The sequence below is a fragment of the Pelodiscus sinensis genome, chromosome 12 (genome assembly GCF_052426305.1).
Source record: "Pelodiscus sinensis isolate ZL-2025 chromosome 12, ASM5242630v1, whole genome shotgun sequence".
NCBI lineage: Eukaryota > Metazoa > Chordata > Testudines > Trionychidae > Pelodiscus > Pelodiscus sinensis.
Genome location: NC_143063.1, coordinates 49,208,414 through 49,233,500, shown reverse-complemented (window position 1 = coordinate 49,233,500; position 25,087 = coordinate 49,208,414). Strand labels below are relative to the sequence as shown.

The 25,087-nt window shown below is 67.5% G+C and overlaps 1 protein-coding gene across 1 annotated transcript in view; it reads right to left on the bottom strand.

Moving 5' to 3' along the window:
- Positions 1-229: 229 nt before the first annotated feature.
- The window catches only part of CPNE7 (copine 7), a 37,405-nt gene continuing 12,547 nt past the window's right edge, over positions 230-25,087 (bottom strand). The window contains exons 3-16 of the mRNA XM_075939837.2: positions 21,372-21,554; positions 19,151-19,225; positions 18,183-18,257; positions 17,287-17,370; positions 16,568-16,657; positions 16,023-16,121; positions 15,120-15,206; positions 14,617-14,676; positions 9,300-9,433; positions 8,854-8,908; positions 7,431-7,482; positions 6,902-7,035; positions 4,467-4,703; positions 230-1,798 (exon numbers count right to left, since the gene is read on the bottom strand). Coding sequence (XP_075795952.2) covers positions 1,661-1,798; positions 4,467-4,703; positions 6,902-7,035; positions 7,431-7,482; positions 8,854-8,908; positions 9,300-9,433; positions 14,617-14,676; positions 15,120-15,206; positions 16,023-16,121; positions 16,568-16,657; positions 17,287-17,370; positions 18,183-18,257; positions 19,151-19,225; positions 21,372-21,554 — 1,503 coding nt within the window. The 3' untranslated portion in view covers positions 230-1,660. The remainder of the gene's footprint in view (positions 1,799-4,466; positions 4,704-6,901; positions 7,036-7,430; positions 7,483-8,853; positions 8,909-9,299; positions 9,434-14,616; positions 14,677-15,119; positions 15,207-16,022; positions 16,122-16,567; positions 16,658-17,286; positions 17,371-18,182; positions 18,258-19,150; positions 19,226-21,371; positions 21,555-25,087) is intronic.

Here is a 25,087-nt window from a genome sequence, read left to right as displayed (position 1 = left end):
GAGACTAACAAAAATATAGAGAATCGTGAGCTTCTATGGGCAAAACCCACTTCATCAGATGAGTTGAGTGGAAAAAGCCAAGAGACGCGTCTGCTGAGTCAGCAATGAGACGAGGTGGAAAGGGCCATCCGTCCTCACGCTTCAGGGAAGGGGCTGATTAGCACCGGGGTACGGCAGGAATCCAGCGCTCTGCTCTGGCAGCTTCCAATAAAATGCACCGACACGTGGGAAAATGTAACATTGCCTTTATTGGCTCGTTCCTCCCAGACAGCAAGGATACAAGCTTGGTCATGCAGACGCCAAGTGACGGCACAGTGACAGACAAGCACACAGCACACGGAGAACCACGCGCCGCTGGAAACAACGCCTCCGCGAGCGAGCCCAGCCAGCATCATGCACTTAACGGGGGCGTGAAATGGACAAGCGCAGCAGCGCCGAGTGGTCGGGGAGCCCTCTTGGCGGTGGCATCGGCCTCGCCACGCCTCGGGCCCCGCCTCGCTGCACGGATGCGGCAAAGCCTCTGTCACTTGGCTCCCTGGTTGTTGTCTCCCACCACGCTGCAGAGGTGGGACGGGCACCTAACGGATCCCCTGCCAGTCACAATGGGGCTGAGCAGTGCGGCCTGGTTCTTGGGGCTGTTCGAGAGGAGGCTCTGCTGGGAAGTGCGGGAGGGCCGGGGAACGGGCCCCGCTTGGGACCGTCTGAGGTGAGAGGGACAGAGGCAGCAGCAGGACTGGGGCCCGCTCCCACGCACCGTGACATGGGGCATCTTGCGCCACCTCCCCTGGCACCAGCCCAACGCACTGGGGCCCTGGTACGTCCGCTGTGCCGGGCACATGCCAACCTGTGAAGCGGCCCCTCCGGCCCCATTGCAAAGGACAGTCAGGTTGCTTCTTGTGCCACTTTGGCAGGCAGCAGGGTCCCCCCGGGGACGCTGGCATGGCCCGCAGCCAGGGGGGTGCTGGTCCAGGGCTGGGGATGCCAGCTGTGTGCCGGGCAGCAGAGGGGGAATGGTGGCATGGACAGAAGCGCTCACAGACAGGGGACGCGACACTGGGTGCATAGGTGCGGATTCCCTGCAGCAGGCCTGATTGGCTGCTCTTCCCCAGGAGGCGGGCAAGGGGGAGTCGCAGCCAATCCGAGGAAGTCTCCCAGCTCACCCGGGAATTGTTCCGTCCAGACCTGAGCCAGCGCTGGAAGCACTGGGGACGCCTGCACTAGGATCTGGCCTGAGACCCAGCAAACTCACTGCACAGATGGGTTGGTCAGCGACTGGAACCCAGCAGCTAGGGCTGAGGGGCTGCCTAGCCCATCCCCACTGCTCATGGGACCCCGCCCAGTGCCCACGAGGCCCCTCCCGAGTGAGAATCCTGCCAGGCATGGCCCCTCCGCCCCTGCTCCCGCCCGCCCTGTGGGCCTTTGCCCGGCTGGCGCCCCACCCGCTCTCCCGGCGCTGCTCGCAAGGCAATCCGTGGCCACAGCCAGCCTGGCGAGTGGGGGCAGCGTGGCAGGGGGGCACTGGGGGAGGCTCGCTGGCAGGGGGCCCCGTGGGAGTCAGACACCGACGCGCTCGCGATCCTTTTCCTTTCCTGGCTTTGTCCATGGTGGGAGGGGCTGGCGGAGGGAGGCAGGACAGGGGGTCCCGGAGGGGGAGGGTCCCTCACTGGGGGGAGTTGAGGGTGGAGTCGGGCCACTCGGCTTTGGGGCAGCGGGGCGGGAGGGCTTTGTAACTGTAATACTCCACCACCTGCTTCGGCACCTCGGCCAGCACGCACTTCGCCAGCGCCGTGGCAGAGGCCTGCAAGACAGAGGGCAGCCGTCAGGCTGGGCATCTCCCGGCTCCTGCCCGCTACCTACCTCCCCCCCCACTCTGCCCCCTTGTCCCTGCCGAGCATAACTGTGCCATTAGCCCATGCACTGGTGCCAGACACAGAGCCCCCCTGCCATCCCCCCAGAGCTACACACAGCTCCCGGGGGACAGACACAGAGCCCCCCTGCCGCCACCCCCAGAGCTACACACAGCTCCTGGGGGACAGACACAGAGCCCCCCTGCCACCCTCCCAGAGCTACACACAGCTCCCGGGGGACAGACACAGAGCCCCCCTGCCGCCACCCCCAGAGCTACACACAGCTCCTGGGGGACAGACACAGAGCCCCCCTGCCACCCCCCCAGAGCTACACACAGCTCCCCGGGGCCCAGACACAGAGCCCCCCTGCCATCCCCCCAGAGCTACACACAGCTCCCGGGGCCCAGACACAGAGCCCCCCTGCTATCCCGCCAGAGCTACACACAGCTCCTGGGGGACAGACACAGAGCCCCCCTGCCACCCCCCCAGAGCTACACACAGCTCCCCGGGGCCCAGACACAGAGCCCCCCTGCCACCCTCCCAGAGCTACACACAGCTCCCGGGGCCCAGACACAGAGCCCCCCTGCCACCCCCCCAGAGCTACACACAGCTCCCGGGGCCCAGACACAGAGCCCCCCTGCCGCCACCCCCAGAGCTACACACAGCTCCCGGGGCCCAGACACAGAGCCCCCCTGCCACCCCCCCAGAGCTACACACAGCTCCCCGGGGCCCAGACACAGAGCCCCCCTGCCACCCCCCCAGAGCTACACACAGCTCCCCGGGGCCCAGACACAGAGCCCCCCTGCCATCCCCCCAGAGCTACACACAGCTCCCGGGGCCCAGACACAGAGCCCCCCTGCCATCCCCCCAGAGCTACACACAGCTCCCGGGGCCCAGACACAGAGCCCCCCTGCCATCCCCCCAGAGCTACACACAGCTCCCGGGGCCCAGACACAGAGCCCCCCTGCCATCCCCCCAGAGCTACACACAGCTCCCGGGTCCCAGACACAGAGCCCCCCTGCCACCCCCCCAGAGCTACACACAGCTCCCAGGTTCCACAGAAGCCCCCAGAGGTGCCCCCCAGCGCTGAGTTCCACAGGTTCCTAGAGAGCTGCAGAGGGTTCAGTGGTGTTGCAGCGTGTGGGTCTCAGTGGCTCAGAGACACAAGGTGGGGGGTTAGATTTTTCATGGGTCCAACCTCTGCTAATGGGACAAGCTTTGGAACAACCTCCAGTCCCACCCTCCCCAAGCTCATCCCAGGACCTGCCAGCCCCTGCCGGAACCAGCGCCGCCAAATCTCCAGGCATGTGACGATCTGCCCCCCTCCCTGCAACACCCCTCCCACACGCCCGTCACCTGCGGTGCCCCTCGGCCAGCGCGCTCCAGGCCAGTGAGGGCCAGGGGCCTGTTTTCACAGCATTAGACCCCCCGGCTGACGCAGGCCCGGGGCCCTTGACATGCGGTGTAGGCGCTTGGGCTCAGACCCCGGCGCAGTGGGGGCCCGGAGCCGAACGCACACACTGCAGCTAACGAGGCCCCGAGCCCGAGTCACGTGCCACAGGCCGGTGCGGGTGTCTAGCTGGCGTGTGGGCACGGCCCTGGGTGGGTGAAACCAGACGCCTGCCACACGGGACAGTGATACAAGACAACGCCTCTCCCGCCTGTGGGCAAACACGTCTCCCGACATCCTATCTTGGCCCTAGGACGATTTGGGGCGGCCGCCCCAGGCTTTGTGTGCTGGGGGCCCTGCGGTGGCCTATGGATGGGAGGGACCCAGGGGACCCTTGTGTGGGGTAGCAGCAGGGGATCCAGAGAGGCCCAGCTGCTTGTCCCACTCCACCATGCCACCCTCTCCTGGCTGGGCTCCACTTCTGCCCTGGCCTCTGGGTGCTCTGCTTCCCGTGGGCGCGGAGAAGCGGGGTGCAGCGGGCTGGGAGAGGGCTGGGCAGGCTGCTGGACTGCTCTGGCTCCTGCAGTGAGTGCGTGTGTGGGGGGGGGGGAACACCTTGGTGGTGCACAGCCACACATGCCTCAGTGCACAGAACAAAATGCATTCCGCACATGGATGGAAAACTGTAGAGGGAACACGATGGCGACCCAAGCTAGTGACCAGGGTCTGTCCCCTCTCTGCAGGGAGACCAAAGGGCAGGTGAGGAAGAGAGGCCTTTCCTTAGCCCTTCGCAGCTGCCTTCACCGTTAGAACATGCCCTGAATCCTGCCCCCAGAGCCCGGGAGAGGGTCAGCGGAGCAGGCTGGCACCCCTGGGAGCCCCATGGTGCCAGGTTGGCTGGGACAGACCTGATCCTCTCTGGGTTGAGGGGGATACTGCTGGCCCCCTTCCTAACCCTCCGGAGTGCACGGCTCTCGTCACCGCAGTGTCTGAGCGCCATCCTCGGCTTACGCTCGCTCCACCCCCGAAGGTGCAGCAGAGCCACCAGCCCAGGTCTGGGGAAACTGAGGCACAGAGTCACAGCTAGAGTCTGTGGCAGAGCCAGCTCACCCGAGCCCCAGCCCTGTGCCCCCCCCACTAGGCCCTCCTCCCTGATGCCACGGTGAGGGGCACATGCTGTGGTCGCAGCCACGAGGCGGCGACGGCAGGAGCCGTGGGGGCCGACTCACGTTCTTGAACTCTCGGAAGGGGACGAACTGCACGATGTCGCGCAGGACGGGCTCCCCCTTGGGGGAACGCAGCACCCCGTCGTCGCCGTCCAGGATCTGCATGTCCGTGAAGTCCGCGTTGCCCACGCCCACGATGATGATGGACATGGGCAGGTAGGAGGCCCGCACGATGGCCTCCCGCGTGTCGGCCATGTCGGTCACCACCCCGTCCGTCAGGATCAGCAGGATGTAGTATTGCTGCGGGGGGGAGGTGGGAGAGCGCCCGCGGGTGACTGGGCAGAGCTGCGGGGCAGTGCCTTCCCCAGCGCCCAGCGGCTCCGCCCCCGGCCCCCCCTTCAGCGCAGCTCCCCCCGTCTCCTGGGGCTGCCTGCTTCAGCCCCTGCCTGAGGCTGGGACCGTGTTAGAGACTGGGGCCACGCGCCATCTGCTCTCCCCTTGCTCCCAGGGCCAGGGGAGGCCAGGGCCACAGGCCACGTGCCCTCCCGGTGCTCCCAGGGCCAGGGGAGGCCAGGGCCACGTGCCACGTGCCCTCCCGGTGCTCCCAGGGCCAGGGGAGGCCAGGGCCACGTGCCCTCCCGGTGCTCCCAGGGCCAGGGGAGGCCGGAGCCACGTGCCCTCCTGGTGCTTCCAGGGCCAGGGGAGGCCGGAGCCACGTGCCCTCCTGGTGCTTCCAGGGCCAGGGGAGGCCGGATCCATGTGCCACATGCCCTCCCGGTGCTTCCAGGGCCAGAGGAGGCAGGGGCCACATGCCACGTATCCTCCTGGTGCTTCCAGAGCCAGGGGAGGCCGGGGCCACGTGCCACGTGCCCTCCCGGTGCTTCCAGGGCCAGAGGAGGCAGGGGCCACATGCCACGTATCCTCCTGGTGCTTCCAGGGCCAGGGGAGGCCAGGGCCACGTGCCCTCCCGGTGCTTCAGGGCCAGGGGAGGCCGGGGCCACGTGCCACGTGCCCTGCCAGTGCTTCCAGGGCCGGGGAGGCTGAGACTGTCTGCCTCCCACTGAGGAGAGGGGGGTGGCCTGTCCTTAAAGGGGAGGGGACGTGGCTCCCACGGGGACCCTGGGCAGCTGGATCGGGGCCTCGGGCAGCAAGGGTGGGGCTGGGGACTTGCCTCCCCCAGGGCGAGGTTCACCCACCGCCCGTGCCCACTCCCAGTTCAGGCAGTGACCGATTCCTTCCCGCCCCGTCTTGCGGCTGCCAGGCCCCCGGCCCCGGCGCGGGCTCCGCGAGCAGGCTGAGGACCAGGCATTAGCCGCCGTCATTAATTGATAGCCTGGGATGGCGCCGTAAATGATTCAGCGAGGAAATAGCCAGGGAGTTCCCCGAAGGAGCTGACATTTCCTGAAACGCGCCGCGGCCGCGGGTGTAAATAATTGACGGGCTTGAAGGAGAGCGCACGCACCCGCTGCAGAGGCCAGCCCCCGCGGCAGGCGCATGAGGCCTGATATGCCACCTCTGCCCACGGGACTTTACAGCCAGCGTGGAGGCCGGGGTCACTGGCCCCATTAGACCGTGGCCCTGCGTCTCCGGAGCTGGGAAGCTGCTCCATGCCTCCCCATCGCCCCAGCGCCCCCAAAGACCTGGCACAACCTCTGGCCCAGCCCATGAACCCCCCGGGACCTGCCCTGAGCTCTTGGCGACTGGTTCCCAGCGGCTGGAGGCCGGGCGGGGCCGTGGGAGCAGAGGGCCAGGGAGGCCTGTTCTGGGAGTCGCTGCGACTCGGGCTCTTTTACTCAGCTGGGCAGTGGCAGGGGCCACGTGTGACCGTGAGCCCTGGGCCTGGCTGCCACGGAGGAGCTGGCGTGCCTTTGGGCCGGGGCGAGCCCTCAGCCACAGGGGGACGGCAGCAGCGCCTTGCCATGCCGAGCCGGACGGGTCCCTCCCTGCTGGGTCTGAGTCCTGAACCACTGCCCCGAACATCTCGCAGGGAGGCAGCTTGCACCGTCTCTGCTCCGTGCATCCTCCCTTCCCCGGCCACCAGCTTCCCGGCCGGCCCTCCTGCTGCAGCAAGGGGCAGAGTCAACTCTGCCTCCCACGAGCCGGGAGCCAGCCACCCCGAGGGACCCACTGGCTTAGGAGCCGGCCACCTCTCCGAACGTCAGCCGGCCCTAGGCACTTCCGGCAAAGTCACCCCGAGCCACTGGGCCAGGGCGGCAGCGTCGTGCCGCTGGGGACACGGGACACAAACCCTGGAGGATCACGTGTGAAATGAGTTGGGCAGGTCTCAGCTGCTGCAAACTGCACCCCGCTATGGGCAAGGGAGGCACGCCACACCCAGCTCAGGCCTGTGGCCTCCCAGAGCGGCCTGGCCCAGCTGGGCAAGAGACATCCCAGTGGATTCGGCTCCGCCCGGGCTCGTCACCCGGAGAAGCAAGCGCCGGAGATCCCAGGCCCCTGGGCCGCCCTGCAGGCCCCACAGCGCCGGGGCAGGTACTCACGGAGGCCTCCCTCGTTCTCTCCTCCGCCGCCGCCACCCTGGCCACCTTGGAGATGATGGGGGACACGTTGGTGGGGCCGTAGAGCTGGATTTTCGGCAGGCAGTTCTGGTAGGATTCCACCACGCCCTGAATGCCTGGGGGGGACAGCGGGCGGGGTGAGGAGCCGCCTGGGTGGGTAAATGGGACACACCCGGGCCAGGGCTGCCGACCGCTCTCCGCCTGTCGCCCGGGAGGAGGCTGATGGGGCAGGGCCAGGAGGGTGCCAGGATTTACCCAGTCCTGCCCCGCTCAGGGGCGCTACGGCCTGACTCGCTCCAGCTGTCAGCGAGCGGGGCCTGGGTCGCCTCCGGAGGAGCCCCCCGACTGGAACCCGGGTCCGCCCCTCCAGCGCAGAGGCCAGACGTGTCGGCTGGGGGGACGCGGCCGCGCTCAGCAGGGAGGGGGGGGCAGGGCCCTCGGGGGAAATCCGGGGTGAGGCCTGGCTGTCCCCAGGGGGCCCCGGGCCCTCCCGCCGCTGCCGGCTCCTTACCCTCACACTCGTCATCCTCCGGATTGAAGTTGATGGCGAAATCGTGGGAAACCTGGCAGAGAGCACAGAGAATGGCAGTCGTGGGAATCCCCGTAGCACCCCGCCCCCTTCCTCAGCCCCATGGCACCCCCGCCCCCGCTCCTCAGCCCCACGGCACCCCCGCCCCGCTCCTCAGCCCCATAGCACCCCGCCCCCCCTCCTCAGCCCCATGGCACCTCCGCCCCGCTCCTCAGCCCCATGGCACCGTTTTCCCCCAGCTCCTCAGCCCCATGGCAGCCCCGCCCCGCTCCTCAGCCCCATGGCATCCCCGCCCCGCTCCTCAGCCCCATGGCACCGTTTTCCCCCAGCTCCTCAGCCCCATGGCACCCCCGCCCCCGCTCCTCAGCCCCACGGCACCCCCGCCCCGCTCCTCAGCCCCATAGCACCCCGCCCCCCCTCCTCAGCCCCATGGCACCTCCGCCCCGCTCCTCAGCCCCATGGCACCGTTTTCCCCCAGCTCCTCAGCCCCATGGCAGCCCCGCCCCGCTCCTCAGCCCCATGGCATCCCCGCCCCGCTCCTCAGCCCCATGGCACCGTTTTCCCCCAGCTCCTCAGCCCCATGGCACCCCCGCCCCGCTCCTCAGCCCCATGGCACCATTTTCCCCCAGCTCCTCAGCCCCATGGCACCATTTTCCCCCAGCTCCTCAGCCCCATGGCACCCCCGCCCCGCTCCTCAGCCCCATGGCACCCCCGCCGCCGCTCCTCAGCCCCATGGCACCGTTTTCCCCCCGCTCCTCAGCCCCATGGCACCATTTTCCCCCAGCTCCTCAGCCCCATGGCACCCCCGCCCCCCCTCCTCAGCCCCATAGCACCCCGCCCCCGCTCCTCAGCACCATGGCACCCCCGCCCCGCTCCTCAGCCCCATGGCACCATTTTCCCCCAGCTCCTCAGCCCCATAGCACCCCGCTCCCGCTCCTCAGCCCCATGGCACCCCCGCCCCCCCCCTCCTCAGCCCCATGGCACCGTTTTCCCCCAGCTTCTCAGCCCCATAGCACCCCGCTCCCGCTCCTCAGCCCCATGGCACCATTTTCCCCTAGCTCCTCAGCCCCATAGCACCCCCGCCCCCGCTCCTCAGCCCCATGGCACCGTTTTCCCCTAGCTCCTCAGCCCCATAGCACCCCCGCCCCCGCTCCTCAGCCCCATGGCACCCCCGTCCTGCTCCTCAGCCCCATGGCACCGTTTTCCCCTAGCTCCTCAGCCCCATAGCACCCCCGCCCCCGCTCCTCAGCCTCATGGCACCCCCGTCCTGCTCCTCAGCCCCATGGCACCGTTTTCCCCCAGCTCCTCAGCCCCATGGCCCCCCTGCCCCCGCTCCTCAGCCCCATACATCATGCTGCTCCTCAGCTCCCTCCCCAGCCTGCTTCTTGCCCTGCAGGGGTCTTACCTCGTAGTTGGGGGGGATCCTTGCACCAAACCCCAAGGCGGAGAATTTCTTATCGCTGGAAGGAAGCCGAGGTCAGAAGGTCCCGCCTGCTCCGGCGCCCAGCCCCCAAGTCCCCATAAAGGAATCCCCAGCCAGTGGGGGGCCCAGGCAGGGCACAACCAACCCCCGACACCGGCCCCTCCCTGCTCAGCGCCTGCGACAGACCCTGCTGCCCACGGAGCCTGCGGAACGGAGCAGCACCCGGCTAAGGGCAGGGACTCCCGCCGGCCTGGCCCCGCCTGACAGGGGGGGTCCCAGGGGCTCCCAGCAGGCCAGGGGCTGGGGAGGCTCCGTGGGCAGGTAGCAGGCGAGAGAGACCCTAGCAGCCAGCCACCACGGCCCGCACCACGGCCCGGCATCCCCCAGCGGCCGGAGAGCCCTTGGCCCCTGGCTCGGGGCTGCCTCACCTGTCGTAGTCCTGGCAAATCTCTCCCACGGCCACCAGGGCCTTCAGGTACTCGTTGGGCTGGTAGGGGTTGATGTAGTGCAGGGAGCAGCTGTTCCGGGGGTCCCCGTTGGACGCTGTGAAGTCAATGGCCACCTGTGGGGAGGTGGGGGGTCAGCAGAGCCAGCGGCTGGGTCAGGGCACCGTCCCCTCCCGGCACGGACCCCGAGGCGCTGTCTGCTCTGAGCTCCTCGCCCAGCCCGCCCGCGGCCTGCCGGGCTGCTCCCCCAGGGGACTCGCCACCACCCTGCCCCTCGCGGGGCCCAGCAAAGGCAGCAGCATCTCTGCCGCTCTCCGGCTCCAGCAGGGGGCAGGCAAGGAGGATGGGAGCCAGCTGCTCCCCTTTGCCCTGGGGGACCCCCAAGGGCCCCGAGGCGCCTCGGCTGGCCGGGTTTTCACTAGCCCATCCGCCCCGAGCTGGCGGGAGGGGTGGCACTAGCCCTCCCCGCCCGGATCTCAGCGCCCTTCGCCTCCGGCCCCCCACTGCTCCGTCGGGGGGAAAGACGGGAACCGGCCCCCCACTGCTCCGTCCGGGGGAAAGACGGGAACCGGCCCCCAACACGACCTGCCCCCCGCGCCAAGAGAGACCCTACCCCGCAGGGCCAGCCAGGCACGTGCCACAAGAACCCAGACCAGCCCCCGGCTCCCCAGCGGCCCCAGGGAGCCCCTCCAGCTGCCGAGCCACGCCGAGGGGCAGGGAACCCCCCGGGCTCACGGGCCGCAGGCGGGAGCCTCCGGCAGAAGAAATCTTTTTAAACCACCCGTCTCGAATGCCCTCCCCTGCGACACCCTCCTGGGCGTTGGCCCGGGCTGCGGCGTGGGCTTGCAGTGCGGCTGGGGGGTGACACTGCCTTGCCAGCCTGGGGGGGTGATATTGTTTGCCAGCCTGGGGGGGGGGGGCGTGATATTGCTTTGCCAGGCTGGGGGGTGATATTGTTATACCAGCCGGGGGGGGGAAGGTGATATTGCTATGCCAGGCTGGGGGGGAGGTGATATTGTTATGCCAGCCGGGGGGGGGAAGGTGATATTGCTATGCCAGGCTGGGGGGGAGGTGATATTGCTTTGCCAGCCGGGGGGGGGAAGGTGATATTGTTATGCCAGCCGGGGGGGGGAAGGTGATATTGCTTTGCCAGGCTGGGGGGGAGGTGATATTGTTATGCCAGCCGGGGGGGGGGGGAGGTGATATTGTTATGCCAGGCTGGGGGGGAGGTGATATTGTTATGCCAGCCGGGGGGGGGAAGGTGATATTGCTATGCCAGGCTGGGGGGGAGGTGATATTGCTTTGCCAGCCGGGGGGGGGGGGAAGGTGATATTGTTATGCCAGCCGGGGGGGGGAAGGTGATATTGCTTTGCCAGGCTGGGGGGAGGTGATATTGTTATGCCAGCCGGGGGGGGGGAGGTGATATTGTTATGCCAGGCTGGGGGGGGGGAGGTGATATTGCTTTGCCAGCCGGGGGGGGAGGTGATATTGTTATGCCAGGCGGAGGGGGCGGGGAGGTGATATTGCTTTGCCAGGCGGGGGGGGGGGTGATATTGCTTTGCCAGGCTGGGGGGAGGTGATATTGTTATGCCAGGGGGGGGAGGTGATATTGTTATGCCAGGCTGGGGGGAGGTGATATTGTTATGCCAGCCGGGGGGGAGGTGATATTGTTATGCCAGGCTGGGGGGGAGGTGATATTGCTTTGCCAGCCGGGGGAGGTGATATTGTTATGCCAGCCGGGGGGGGCGGGGAGGTGATATTGTTATGCCAGGCGGGGGGGGAGGTGATATTGCTTTGCCAGGCGGGGGGGGAGGTGATATTGCTTTGCCAGGCGCGGGGGGGGGGGGAGGTGATATTGCTTTGCCAGGCGGGGGGGGGGGGAGGTGATATTGCTTTGCCAGGCGGGGGCGGGGAGGTGATATTGCTTTGCCAGGTGGGGGGGAGGTGATATTGCTTTGCTGGGGGGGGGAGGTGATATTGCTTTGCCAGGCGGGGGGGGGAGGTGATATTGCTTTGCCAGGCGGGGGGGGGGAGGTGATATTGCTTTGCCAGGCGGGGGGGGGGAGGTGATATTGCTTTGCCAGGCGGGGGGGGGGCGGGGAGGTGATATTGCTTTGCCAGGCGGGGGGGGAGGTGATATTGCTTTGCCAGGCGGGGGGGGAGGTGATATTGCTTTGCCAGGCGGGGGGGGGGAGGTGATATTGCTTTGCCAGGCGGGGGGGGGGGGGAGGTGATATTGCTTTGCCAGGCGGGGGGGGGGGAGGTGATATTGCTTTGCCAGGCGGGGGGGGGGGGGAGGTGATATTGCTTTGCCAGGCGGGGGGGGGGGTGATATTGCTTTGCCAGGCGGGGGGGGGGAGGTGATATTGCTTTGCCAGGCGGGGGGGGAGGTGATATTGCTTTGCCAGGCGGGGGGGGGGGGGGAGGTGATATTGCTTTGCCAGGCGGGGGGGGGGAGGTGATATTGCTTTGCCAGGCGGGGGGGGGAGGTGATATTGCTTTGCCAGGCGGGGGGGGGGGAGGTGATATTGCTTTGCCAGGCGGGGGGGGGGAGGTGATATTGCTTTGCCAGGCGGGGGGGGGGGGGAGGTGATATTGCTTTGCCAGGCGGGGGGGGAGGTGATATTGCTTTGCCAGGCGGGGGGGGGGGAGGTGATATTGCTTTGCCAGGCGGGGGGGGAGGTGATATTGCTTTGCCAGGCGGGGGGGGAGGTGATATTGCTTTGCCAGGCGGGGGGGGGGGGAGGTGATATTGCTTTGCCAGGCGGGGGGGGGGGAGGTGATATTGCTTTGCCAGGCGGGGGGGGGGAGGTGATATTGCTTTGCCAGGCGGGGGGGGGGGGAGGTGATATTGCTTTGCCAGGCGGGGGGGGGGGGAGGTGATATTGCTTTGCCAGGCGGGGGGGGGGGAGGTGATATTGCTTTGCCAGGGGGGGGGGGGGAGGTGATATTGCTTTGCCAGGCGGGGGGGGGGAGGTGATATTGCTTTGCCAGGCGGGGGGGGGGGAGGTGATATTGCTTTGCCAGGCCGGCACCAGCCCGTGTCAAGAGTTTTCCAGAAGTGCCTGCGCACGTCTCTCCTGGCTGCTGGGTGGGGCCCGCCGGCGCTTTGCTCCGTCCTCCCCCTTCCAGCCGCGCCCTGTTGCGAGGGGACACGATGTCTCCCCCCAGGACGGGCCTCGCTCCCGGGCCCCACGCGCGGCTCTCGCCTTGTACCCCGCCGCGGAGCACGGCCCAGCAGGCTGCTTCCCGCAGGCGGCGGGTCTGACTCACGCCGGGGAGACGAGGCTTTTGCAAGCGGCAATCTGGCGGCGGCTTGTTTTTTCATTTTTAATGAGGAATCTGTGCAGAGCACCAGCAAAGGGCCACGCAGGGCCTGGAACACGCTGCGCAGCAGGGGGAAGGAACCTGGCCCGGGCCCAGCACTCGAGTGTGAGAGAGACTCAGGGCCAGAGCCAAGGAAGGGGGAGATCCGTTTGCCCGTGCAAAAAACCTTGCACACCCATGTGCGTAATGCACGTGGGCAGCTGGACACACCACTGAGCTAGCCGCACGGGGGGTTCGCTGCACAACAGCCCAGTGTAATCAGAGGGGGCAGATGCCCCCGTAGCGCAGGCCGGGCAGGCCGAGGGCGCATTGGGCAAGACTAAAGCGGAGGGAAGCCGTGAGCGAGGGGCAGGCCCCGCTCCTGGACGCTGGCAGGAGCAGGGCCGAGATGGCAGGAACGCTCAGACCTACGTGGGCCCGGGCCTGGGCCGTGAGCACGTTCCAGAGGGGCCCTAATGCAGCACCTCACGGAGCAACATCTCGGGACCGACCCGCCCAGGTCACAGGAACAACGCGGCCCAGGCTGAGTGCGGCTCACAGAGCGCAGGCTGGGCAGTGATCCCTCCGTCAGGGTAACGGGGGAGCTGGGTACGGCAGAGGGTGCGACCGGCTGCGTCAGGAGTGAGGGGCCGCTAGCGTGCACCTGAGTGTAGAAGGGAGCCCCAAAGAGCCGCCATTGCCCGGCCGGGGGGCAGCGAGGGATCCACGTCTCCGACTGAGCCGGGCACACGTCCTTGGCCAGCTGTGACATCTGGTCCGGGGAAGCTCAGACTGTGCTTGGTTTCCAAGACACCTGGCCGGGCACCTTGGATCTGTATGTGACTGGGGGCGCTGGGGGGCTCTCGGCGTCGGCTGTGGTGGCACAGACCCGACGCGCAGGAGGAGCGCGAGCGCACGGCCGTCCGGGTATCGGCACCGGCCGAGCAGGACACCCGTCAGGACACCCCCGGTGACTCCCGGCTACAGCACCCAGCGGCGTGCGGTTCTTGCACAACCTCACAGCAGCCAGCTAGCGCCAGCGCCAGGTACCTAGGGTTTTAATTACTCGGACTGATCAATCATAAGGCAGCAGCGTGATGCTGGCTCGGGGGGGAGCAGCCCTTAAGAAGCCCCTCGGAACCTCCGTCGGCTAGCAAACCGATTCTCGGGGGGGGGGGAGCCTGCTACTGGGTCCGAGCTGGGCCGAGATGTCCAAGTTCGAACTCACCTGCATGCTGAGCAGGCGCCTTCCCCCTGGAGCGCGGGGGATTTCTGGACAGCTAGAGCCACGCAGGAGCCGGGCCAGCTGCGGTGAAACAGTGGGGGCCGGCTGCCTGCTACGCCCCCTGCTACGCCCCCCAGGGACGCAGCTGTAACATCAGCCCCTCTAGCTGGGTCATCGGGGTTGATGGCTGCCAGGGACGGCAGCCAGTGTGCTCCTGGCCCCTGCGCTTCTTGTCAGGCCCGGAGCGCGGCGAGGCCCAGAAGTGGGAGCCGCGCTAGGGACCCACGCAGCTGCAGGGCGGAGAACTTGGGGTACCACATACCCCTCTCCGGGCACGCAACCCTTCCATGGGCCCCTGCCAGAGCTCTTAAGCCCAAGGTGGCTCATACGTCCTGTTTGCCATTCCAGTCCCTTGTGGGGGAGGCACCCGGGGCTGATATGGGGGACAGGCCAGGCAGCCTAGTGAGCGCAGCACTCTACGCCCACTCAGCCCTTGGCCCTCTGCGTGCCGGGAAGATTTCCCCACCGGGAACCAGAGAGCAGCCCAGCGAGCCATGCCCGGGGGAGGCGCAGGTGGCAAAGAGGGGAACACCCCCTGCCCGATTGCCTGGCTCCTGAGCCGGCCATGCCCCTGGAAGGGCCTGAGCCGTGCCAGTTCCCTGGCCAGGGGCTGAGCCTTCCGCCCTGGGTCACCCAGGGCCAGGTCTGTGCCAGGCTTTCATCCCGACTGGCTGCCCGTCCCGCAGGGCGGCTGGGGGCGTCACTCACCGTGAAGTGGATCTGGCATCCGCCCATGATGTAGTCCAGGAAGGAGTACACCCTGTGGAGCTGCCGAACAAAGGCCCAGTTAGCCAGCCCGCAGGCAGCGACCCAGGCACACGCAGCCCGGGAGGAGAGACACGAGCCCGCCGGGACCCGGGAGCCCGCGGCCAGAGAAGGGGTCTGGAGACAGCGCGACACGTCGGTCAGTGTCACCGCGCCAGGGCAGAACACGGCTCCGACGGGCTCGCTACTCCTTTACCAACCAGCCTCAGAGCTGGAGCACGTCCCGCCGGCTGCTCCGACCAGCCGCCTTCCCCTGGAGCACAAAGGCTCCCTCACCCCCCGCTAGGCCCGCTGGCATCGAGGGGCCCGCATGGCGCTGGGGCACTGAGTCGCCACCAGGCACTGGGCGGCTTCCCCCAGGGTCAGCACGGGGCCCTTCCTACTGCCCAGGGCACGCTGAGCCCCCCGAGACGCCCAGGGCGGGCCGGGCTCTGCTCCCCGCTCACCTTCAGATCCAGTAGGATGATCACACCCGAGTTCTTGTAATTGCGTTTCTTGAGTTTGTACTTGGGGTTCATACAGTCCCACTGCACCTGGGAGCACGACAGAGAAAGCAGCGGTGACGGCGCGGGGGGCTGTCTGCTTTTGGGAGCCTGTGCTGCCCAGTGACTGTGTCTGTGCAGGGCCCCGTGGGGCAGGGGGGGTCTCCTGAGCCAGGACAGGGGGGTTCAGAGGCCCTTGACCCCCTCCCCTCAGGGGGGTAAGGCTGTCTGCTCTCAGTGTTTCCTGCTGCCATCGCCTGTGTCCCTGAGAACCAATAAAACTCCTACTCCACTGGCTGACTGAGAGTCACATCTGGCTGGGATGGGGGTGCAGGGTCGGGGGACTCTCCAACGTGCCATCACAGCTGCGGAGATGTGGGATCGGCAGGCGAGCGGCCCCGGAGCCCAGCCTCCCAGGTGCACCCGGCAATGCCACACCCCACGCCCGCGGGTACCATCACCCGCGCATCCCTGCGGCCGCTTGTCCAGCCGCGCCTGGCCTATGCCCACCAGGGTAAGTTTGTGTCTCAAAACAGCTCAAGAAAATAAAAAACAGCCCAGAGCATTGGGGGGTTGGCTTGATAGTTTGGGTTTTTTTTCCCTTTTTTCCTTTTCCATGGCAAGAGCAGGGGAGAAAAGGGGAAAAACAGCCCCCCCCACACCCTGAAAAAGGGGAAAGCCCCAGTTTTGGGACACTTGCCGGGGGCCACTGAAAACGTTTTGCCTCCCGCACGGGGAGCAGCTCAGGCAAACACCCAGAGCACACACGCCAGGGGCTGAGGCAGGGGACAGCCACGTCACCTCACGGGCACGTTCACCAGCGGCCGGCCCGCTCAGCCACGCAGGGCCCCGCCCCTCACCACAGACCTTGTTCTCCCCCGTTGCCTTCTGCATCTCCTCAAAGGTGGTGTAAAACTCGCCGATGAAGTCGTGTTTCCCCCGGGAGTCGTAGTCAAAGACCACACCCTGTGAGGAGAGAGCCCGGCTCAGCCAGAGACCCACCTTCCCTCCCTCACGAGGCAGGCCTTTCCCAGTCCTGGCATCCCCCCTCCTACGAGACACTTCAGGAGAAGGGCCGGACACACCTGGACAGGTAGGTATCAGCACACGATGAGGCACTTCCTCTTCTTGTGGGCTGGTTCAGGCACTGAAGTGGGAGGGCTGATGGCCCCAGTCACTGCAGCGGCTACACTCACAAACACACGAGTGTCCTGCAGCAGTGAGTTCCACAGGTCAAGCCTATGGCGTGAGGATGTATTTCCTCTGCTCCATCATGCCCCAGCTGCCTTTGAACCTGGGGGCAGGTTGCATGGTGACAGGGCAAGCCCCACTTGCAGGGGACTCCAGGCGTGGTCCCTTTCTGCTCCCCAAAAGGGCAGGCAACGTAGGCTCTGCCCCCTTCCCTTCCTCACCCTCAGTTTCCTCTGCTCCTCGCAGCTGCACAGGGAGTTCAGCGAGACCTTGAACGGCTCCCACACCGGGCTCAGGTTGTTCTTGACCACCTGAGAGAGCAAGAGGGGCAGCGTGAGCAGAGCCCCCCTGTCCTTGGACCTGCCCACCTCCCAGGCCCCGTGGAGGTGCGGCATGGAGACCCAGGCAGGGGAGGGCCCTGTGCCCTAGGCAGCCCTGCCCTAGGGGACTCCCTGGACCAGCAGCACAAGTGTCAGCCTTGCCCCCTCCCCGCAGCATGGCTCGCGGGCCCCAGGCGGCCGGCAGGGGCGGACAGCCAGAGCCAGGAGCTGACAGCCCCTGACAGCGTAATAGCTCTGCTAAGTGCCTAACCCTCCTAGGCCCGTCAGGCAGCCGGGAGCAGAGCAGCAGCTGGCATGTCCATTGTGCACTGCCAGCGCAGGGAGCAGCGGGGGGCCCAGCCCTCTTCTCGTTACGGCTCCTGGGGGGCTTGCTCTGCCAGGGGGGTTGCTTTGCTGGGGGGGGCAGCATTGGAAAGAGAGGCACTGGGGGGGCTGCCCCCTTCAGTGTAACTAGATCCGGTCACTCCCAGCCCAGCCCCTCCTCTGCTACCCATCCCCCATCCCTCCTCCTCCCGCCCCACCCCTTTGACCCTCAGCTCCCCCCCTCCGTGGCCTGTCCCGCTCTCTGTGCCCGGGGCTGGCGGGGGGCTGGGCCCCACCTCGGTGCGGTACACCAGCTGCTCGCTGCCGTCGTCGTTGATCCGGTAGAGCTCCAGGAAGGGATCCGACTTGCTGAAGAGATCCTGCCGGGGGGAGGGGGCAGACGGGCACCGTGAGCCCCGCGGCTGCTGGCTGCCCCCCTGCCCCGGGCATGGTGCCAGCCCTGCCAGGCCAGTGCAATGAGGCACGGGCCAGCCTAGAGAGCAGGGCCAACCCCCGGGCCATCTCCCCCAACAGCCTCCGGGCTGAACCTTCCCTTGGCACCTCCTCCCAGCTGGAGGCCGGCTCTGCCCGGGATGGGAGCTCTGAGCACCCAGGAGACTGCGCCAGCCCCTCCCTGAAGGCCTCTTGCCTTGGGGGGCACCGCCCTGCCCCTGCCATGCCACGGCCACGCTGGGAAACTGGCCATGCCTGGCGCTGCCTTGTGCCCATCTGGCCCTGCCCTTGCCCGTGGCTCCTGCATTCTCGCCGCGCCCTTGGAGCACCCAGCAATCTGCCCCGGTGCCTTGCCAGCCAGCCTCTCTGCCAGCCGGGCTTTCCCGAGGGGCTCTGGGCAGTGGGGCTGGGTTTGACCGGGACCGTGGCCCCAGCACAACCCGCCGTGCCAAGGGCAGGCTGAGCGGAGGAGCCAGGGTGGGACTGAGCTCCATGGCCAGGCTGGGGAGGGGCGAGCTGGCGCGGCGGCTCCCATCATGCGGGGGGGGTAGCCCCCACTCGCCAGCCTCTCCCACCCGCACCAGAGCGTTGGGGAGGTGCCAGAGCAGCACCGGAGCCACCCAGCCGCCCCGGCTCCAGCTCGCCGTAAATCACAGCGCGGCCGCGCCCCAGAGTGCACCTTTGCCCACAGCTCGCGGGGCCTCGGGGAGGGGGGAGGGGGGGCGAAGGCAACGGGCACCTTGTCGTCCAGCTTCTTAGCCCGGAAGGCCAGTTCCACGTAGCCGTTGTTCCCGGAAATCTCCTCTGACAGCACCTGCAGGGACAGCGCCAAGGGGCCCTCAGAGACAGGGACAAAGCCCGCCCCACCGTGGCCGCGCGGGGCTCTGGGGGCTTCCTCGGTGGGCAGGAGCGGGGCCCGTGCTGAGATCCGGGGGGGACTGCCCCCTGCCCTAAGCCACGTCTGCCAGGCCGGGGGCCGGGTGGGGGCAGGTCTGGGCAAGGCCGTGCCAGGGTGGGATGGGCTGGAGGAGAGGGGCAATAGGAGTTCACCCCGGCAGCAGGATCGTCCGTGCTGGAGCCCCGGAGGACGTGGCAGGGTCCCTCCCTGGGCACGAGGGGTCAAACAGGGGCAGCGGGTGATGCAGGCAAGGGGAGGCACAGCCTTCCCAGAAGTGCCTACAAGCCCGGCCACTGGGGGGTGTGGCTGCCCTGCTCCTTGGCCAGCTGGTGGGGCTGGGGCTGGGGCTGCAGCGCGGCAGACTGGGCCCTCCAGGTGGCCAGGAAGCATTAGGATGGGAGTGGGCAGGGCTTGGCCCCAGGGGCGGGGCCTGAGGTGGAATGGGAGGGGGTAGGGTTTACCTTCCCCAGCTGGGCCTTCACCCTCCGCCCACAGCTTGAGCAAGGGTGGGGGGGACCAGGGCGCCGGGAAGCCCCCCAGAGACGGCTCCTGCCCACGGAGCATCAGGCTCCGGAGCCTGCCGGACGGGTCCCTGGCGGGCGGGTTCCCTGGCAGAGCCGTGTGGCACTGAGGCAGCGAGAGCGCGGTGCAGCTCCGGGCTGCCCCTTCCTGTCCCCTTCCAGGCCCCTTCCAGGCCCCAGCGGGCACCCGTCCCCGTTCCCTGCCGGCTGGGCGAGCAGCAGGCCCGAGGTGGGGGCGGTGCTGAGCCGGAGCCAGCCTGGAGCCCGGGCCGGGGCGGCCACACTCACCGTGATGGTGGACTTGCCAGCGTACTTCCCGTACTTGAGGAACAGCGGCTTGGTCACCCGCTTCTGGGCCACGATCTGGAAGGGACGAGGAGAGCGCGCATGGGGAGGCGGCAGACGCAAGCCCACGCGATGCCCCAGGGAACGGGGAGGGGCTGGCGGGTCAGCGGGATGCCCTGAGGCTGGGGAGCCGTGGGGCCAAGCGACACCTCCCGGGGAGAGAGCCCCCCACGTGTCCCGCAGCCCCGGAGCTGTGCTAGGAGCCGCAGGAGCACGGTGCATGCAACACGGCCCAGGGAAAGAGTTTGCAAGTGTGTTGGCTCGGGCAAGACGCTCGTGTGCGCATTGGCTCGGGGGAGGCGCTTGTGCGCGCGTTGGCTCAGGGGAGGCGCTCGTGCGCACGTTGGCTCGGGGGAGACGCTCGTGCGCGGGTTGGCTCAGGGGAGACCCTCGTGCACACGTTGGCTCGGGGGAGACGCTCGTGCGCGCGTTGGCTCAGGGGAGACGCTCGTGTGCGTGTTGGCTCAGGGGAGACGCTCGTGTGCGTGTTGGCTTGGGGGAGACCCTCGTGCGCGCATTGGCTCAGGGGAGACGCTCGTGTGCGTGTTGGCTCAGGGGAGACGCTCGTGTGCGTGTTGGCTTGAGGGAGACGCTCATGCACATGTTACTCGGGGGAGACGCTCGTGCGTACGTTGGCTCGGGCAAGACGCACGTGCGCGCGTTGGCTCGGGGGAGGCGCTCGTGTGCACGTTGGCTCGAGGGAGACACTCGTGCGCGCGTTGGCTCGGGCAAGACGCACGTGCGCACGTTGGCTCGGGGGAGACGCTCGTGCGCGGGTTGGCTCAGGGGAGACCCTCGTGCACACGTTGGCTCGGGGGAGACGCTCGTGCGCGCGTTGGCTTCGGGGAGACGCTCATGCATATGTTACTCGGGGGAGACGCTCGTGCGTACGTTGGCTCAGGGGAGGCGCTTGTGCGCATGTTGGCTTGGGGGAGACGCTCGTGCGCACGTTGGCTCAGGGGAGACGCTCGTGTGCGTGTTGGCTTGGGGGAGACACTCATGCATATGTTACTCGGGGGAGACGCTCGTGCGCGCGTTGGCTCAGGGGAGGCGCTTGTGCGCATGTTGGCTTGGGGGAGACGCTCGTGCGCACGTTGGCTCAGGGGAGACGCTCGTGTGCGTGTTGGCTTGGGGGAGACGCTCGTGCGCACGTTGGCTCGGGGGAGACGCTCGTGCGCGTGTTGGCTCAGGGGAGACCCTCGTGTGCGTGTTGGCTCGGGGGAGACCCTCGTGTGCGCGTTGCCTTGGGGGAGACGCTCGTGTGCGTGTTGCCTCGGGGGAGACGCTCGTGTGTGTGTTGCCTTGGGGGAGACGCTCGTGCGCGCGTTGGCTCGGGGGACGTTGGTGCGAGTCACACGGAGGCAGACTAATGCCGGAGGATGTCAGTGAACCCCCGCAGCTGGACCCAGCGCTGAGCCAAGCCTGTACCACACACCGTGCTCTCCCAGCCTGGCCCGAGCCTGCCAACCTCCTGGTGGAGCCGGGGCCACCTCAGAGACCCCCCAAGGGCCGGGGAGGAGGAGGGGACGTGCCATCCACCCCCCCTCCCTGGAGACGCGCTTCTCCCCAGGGAGACCGGGGCCACCCAGGGCAGCACCCGCCGCCCGGAAACGCTGCAGGGGGCAAAGGCTTGCGGGTAGGGCAGCCCGGACGGAAAGGGATCCTCCCAGCCTGGTGAAAACGAGCGGGGCGGGGGGCACACAAGGGAGGGGGCCGGAGTGAGCAGGGGGCCTCGCAGAAGGCGAGGGCAAAGGTGTGCGATTGCGTTTGGTCGCAGTGTCGGCAGCCCTTCTCGCCGGCCATTCCCAGGCTGCGGGGAGAGGCCTGGGCCCTCCTGGCTGAAATCGGCCCCTTTCCCGGAGCCGGGAGCCTCATGTTCCCCCAGCCTTGGCCTTGTTAACCTGCGACATCCTCCCTCTGCCCCCCCAAGGCCTCTGGGGCATTTCCCAGCCCCCGGCCGGGTTGGCAGAGAGTCCTGGGTGGGCTCCCCCAGCCCTGGCAGAGCCGTGCACGGGGGGCCTGGCAGCAGCCCGTCCCAGGCCGGGCACTCCCCGATTCCCGCGCGGGCCTGGGCAGGGAGGAAGAGAGCAGCTCCATGGGAGCCAGGGACGGGCCCCGGCCAGCCCGGGGGCAGGGGAGAGCCGCGGCCCCTGCGGGCGAGTACCTGGCCCACGGTGCACTCCATGCCCCCCAGGAAGTCGTCGTCATGCGTCCCCAGGCTGGCGTGCCCATGGCTGTCGTACACCTCGAAGCGCAGCTTCTGCACCTCCTCGAAGTAGTAGTCCACCGAGAAGACCTTGGAGAAGACGGGGTGGAGGTTGCTCTTGATGACCTCGCTCCTGTCCACCTGGAGACAGAGGAGAATCAGGGCCCGGCCCGGTGGGCCTGGCCACCCAGGGCCTCTTCTCGTCCGGCAGGCTGCCCCAGGCAAGGCCCTGGCCCCAGTGCGGGAGCGCTGCCTCTTTCCAGCCCCAAGGTGCATGAGAACGGCCACACTGGGTCAGACCAACGCCCCATCCCGCCCAGTGTCCTGTCTGCCCACAGTGGCCAATGCCAGATGCCCCCGAGGGAGTGAACAGAACAGGGAATGATCAAGTGATCCTTCCCGTCACCTATTCCCAGCCCCTGACACCATCCTACCCAAGAGCCATTGATGGACCTAACCTCCATGAATCTATCTAGCTCTTTTCTAAACCCTGTTAATGTCCTGGCCTCCACAACATCCTCTGGCGAGGAGTTCCACAGGTTAACTGTGCGCTGCGTGAAGAGAAATGTCCTTTGGTTTGTTTTAAACCTGCTCCCTGTTCATTTCATATGGTGACCTCTAGGTCTTATGTTGTGCGAACAAGCAAATAACTTTGCCTTATTCACGTTCTCTGCACCAATTGTGATTTTGAAACCCTCTCTCCTATCCCTCCTTAGATTCCTCTTTTCTAAGCTGAAAAGACCCAGACTGCTTAATTTCTCTTCATATGGAACCTGTTCCAAACCACTCCTCCTTTTTGTGGCCCTTTTCTGACCCTTCTCTAACGCCAAGCTCGCTTTCTGAGGTGAGACGACCACATCTGCACACACATCTGTACGGAGGGGAGGGCGGGACTCCGCCGTCATCTCAGTGGCTCTGGATCAGACGCCCCATCTACCAGCAGGGAGAGGGGTTTCGTGGCTTTGTTCATCCACTGAGGTGGAAGAGACCGCGGGAGGAGGCGGACTTGAAACAGTCGGTTTTGGTAGGGTCTACAAAAAGAGCAGCTGTTAAGCCAGGTTTCCAAGCGGCCTGGGGGGAGGCGGGGGGTGTTTTCTCTGAGAAAATCACAATGGTCACTTTTTTTTTTAACGCCGTTCTCCCCGCGAGGGGAACATAGCTCAAGAGGCAGGCGCAGAATCCAGCCTCCTCCTGCGCCCTGCCCACGGTGCCCGCCTGCCACGCAACCCCAGCGTGTGCCACCAGCACCCAACTCCGCCTGGCGCGCTCACACCTGGAGAGCCATGAACTCCGGGCTGCCTCTCCCAGGTCTCCCAGGTCTGGCAGCGGGCCCATGGCCTGACGGCCCCTCTGGCAGACACCCGGAGCCCCTGCCACCCCCACGCCCGGCTGAGCTACTGGCCAGCCTGGGGGCCAGTCAGCAGCTCGGGAACCCCCGAAACCGACACGTTGGGAAGAAACGACTCAAGCCACGCTTCACGCGGGCTCGTCAGTGCGGGGAATGCAGATGAGATGCTAATGAGCGACTCACAAGGCCGCTCGCTAATGACTATGGGGAGAGAGAGCGGCGTGTGTTGCCAATTTGCCTCTCGGGACCAGGCGTGGGGTATCCCGGTGGCTCTGAGCACGAGAGGGCTCTGGAACTGGGCGGTGCTTGTGCCCTTCGCGCTCCACGCTGCCTACCCCAGCCAGCCCTCCCGTGGACTCTGATCTCCCATGCAGAGCTCCCCCGCTCCGGGAGCCATGCCCCCTGTCCCATGTGGGGCAGCGCCTCCTCCCGGGCCCCACCCCTCCGAGTTACGCGCCGTCCCTGCCGGTCACATCACTGGCAGGGAGCACCCTGCATTCCACGCAGCAGGGGCGCTCCTGGCTCTGCCTCGTGGGCAGCGCCCTGTGCGCGCGCCCGTTCCGTGGGCAGGGAGGGAGCACCCCTTCCTGCCTGCTCAGGACCCACCCAAGCTATGTGGGATCAGCCCTGAGCAGCCCCAGAAGCTGGGGGGGAGAACAGGGCTCCCCAAGAGCAGGGAGCTCTCTCCGGGGGAAAGGGGTCCCTGCCTCCTTGCTCTCCGTTGTACTGTCGTCTTTCAGACAACGCAGCGCAGGCGCGGGGGTCAAAGGACAACTGCGGGGGATGCTGTGCCCAGCCGGGCCCTGCTTGGGCACCGCCCAGCTCCCCCTGCAGATGCTCCGGTGGCCAGAGACAGCTGTGCCCGGCGGGCACCAACTTCAGCCGGGAAGGCTTCGTGAGTGGGGAGTGGTAGAGGGACCGGTTCCCCAAATGCCAGCCCGGCGCTGGGCGGGGAGGAAGGATGAATGCAGGACCAGGACTGGGCGTGGATGTGCCCAGAGCCAGGACGCTGAGGGCTTCGCCCCCGGCCGGCATGCTGACTAGCAAAGGCCTGGGGGTGCCAGGGCGGGATGGAGGCACTGGAGGGGACTGGGCGGGGCTGGAGGCTTTTCTCTGGGGATCGTCAGCCTGCAGATCTCCGGAACGGCGTCAGGCTGCTCAGCACACGCACAATTTGACGGCTTAGCAGACTGAGCCGCAGCTTAAGCCCCCGGCTGCTGCTCAGCTCTGGGGGATCGGCTGCACAGCGCAGAAACCCCCCGCCACATTCCTCCCCGGCACGCGCAACCCATCCGCCACCACCGCCCTCTGCTCACGTCCCCCAGTGGAGCCCACCTAGGGAGCCTACCTAGTTCTCACTAGTATTTTAATCAGCATCCAGGTCTGTGTCTGCCCAGGGGCACCGCGTGCGGGTCTGTGTCTGCCCGGGGGCACCGCGTGCGGGTCTGTGTCTGCCCGGGGGCACCGTGTGCGGGTCTGTGTCTGCCCGGGGGCACCGTGTGCGGGTCTGTGTCTGCCCGGGGGCACCGCGTGCGGGTCTGTGTCTGCCCGGGGGCACCGTGTGCGGGTCTGTGTCTGCCCGGGGCCACCGCGTGTGGGTCTGTGTCTGCCCGGGGGCACCGTGTGCGGGTCTGTGTCTGCCCGGGGGCACCGTGTGCGGGTCTGTGTCTGCCCGGGGGCACCGTGTGCGGGTCTGTGTCTGCCCGGGGGCACCGCCTGCAGGTCTGTGTCTGCCCGGGGCCACCGCGTGTGGGTCTGTGTCTGCCTCGGGGCACCGTGTGCGGGTCTGTGTCTGTCCCGGGGCCACCGCCTGCAGGTCTGTGTCTGCCCGGGGCCACCGCGTGTGGGTCTGTGTCTGCCTCGGGGCACCGTGTGCGGGTCTGTGTCTGCCCGGGGCCACCGCCTGCAGGTCTGTGTCTGCCCGGGGCCACCGCGTGTGGGTCTGTGTCTGCCCGGGGGCACCGTGTGTGGGTCTGTGTCTGCCCAGGGGCACCGTGTGCGGGTCTGTGTCTGCCCGGGGGCACCGCCTGCAGATCTGTGTCTGCCCGGGGGCACCGCGTGCGGGTCTGTGTCTGTCCGGGGGCACCGTGTGCGGGTCTGTGTCTGCCCGGGGGCACCGTGTGCAGGTCTGTGTCTGCCCGGGGGCATCGTGTGCGGGTCTGTGTCTGCCTCGGGGCACCGTGTGCAGGTCTGTGTCTGCCCGGGGGCACCGTGTGCGGGTGTGTGTCTGCCCGGGGGCACCGTGTGCGGGTGTGTGTCTGCCTCGGGGCACCGTGTGCGGGTCTGTGTCTGCCCGGGGGCACCGTGTGCGGGTCTGTGTCTGCCC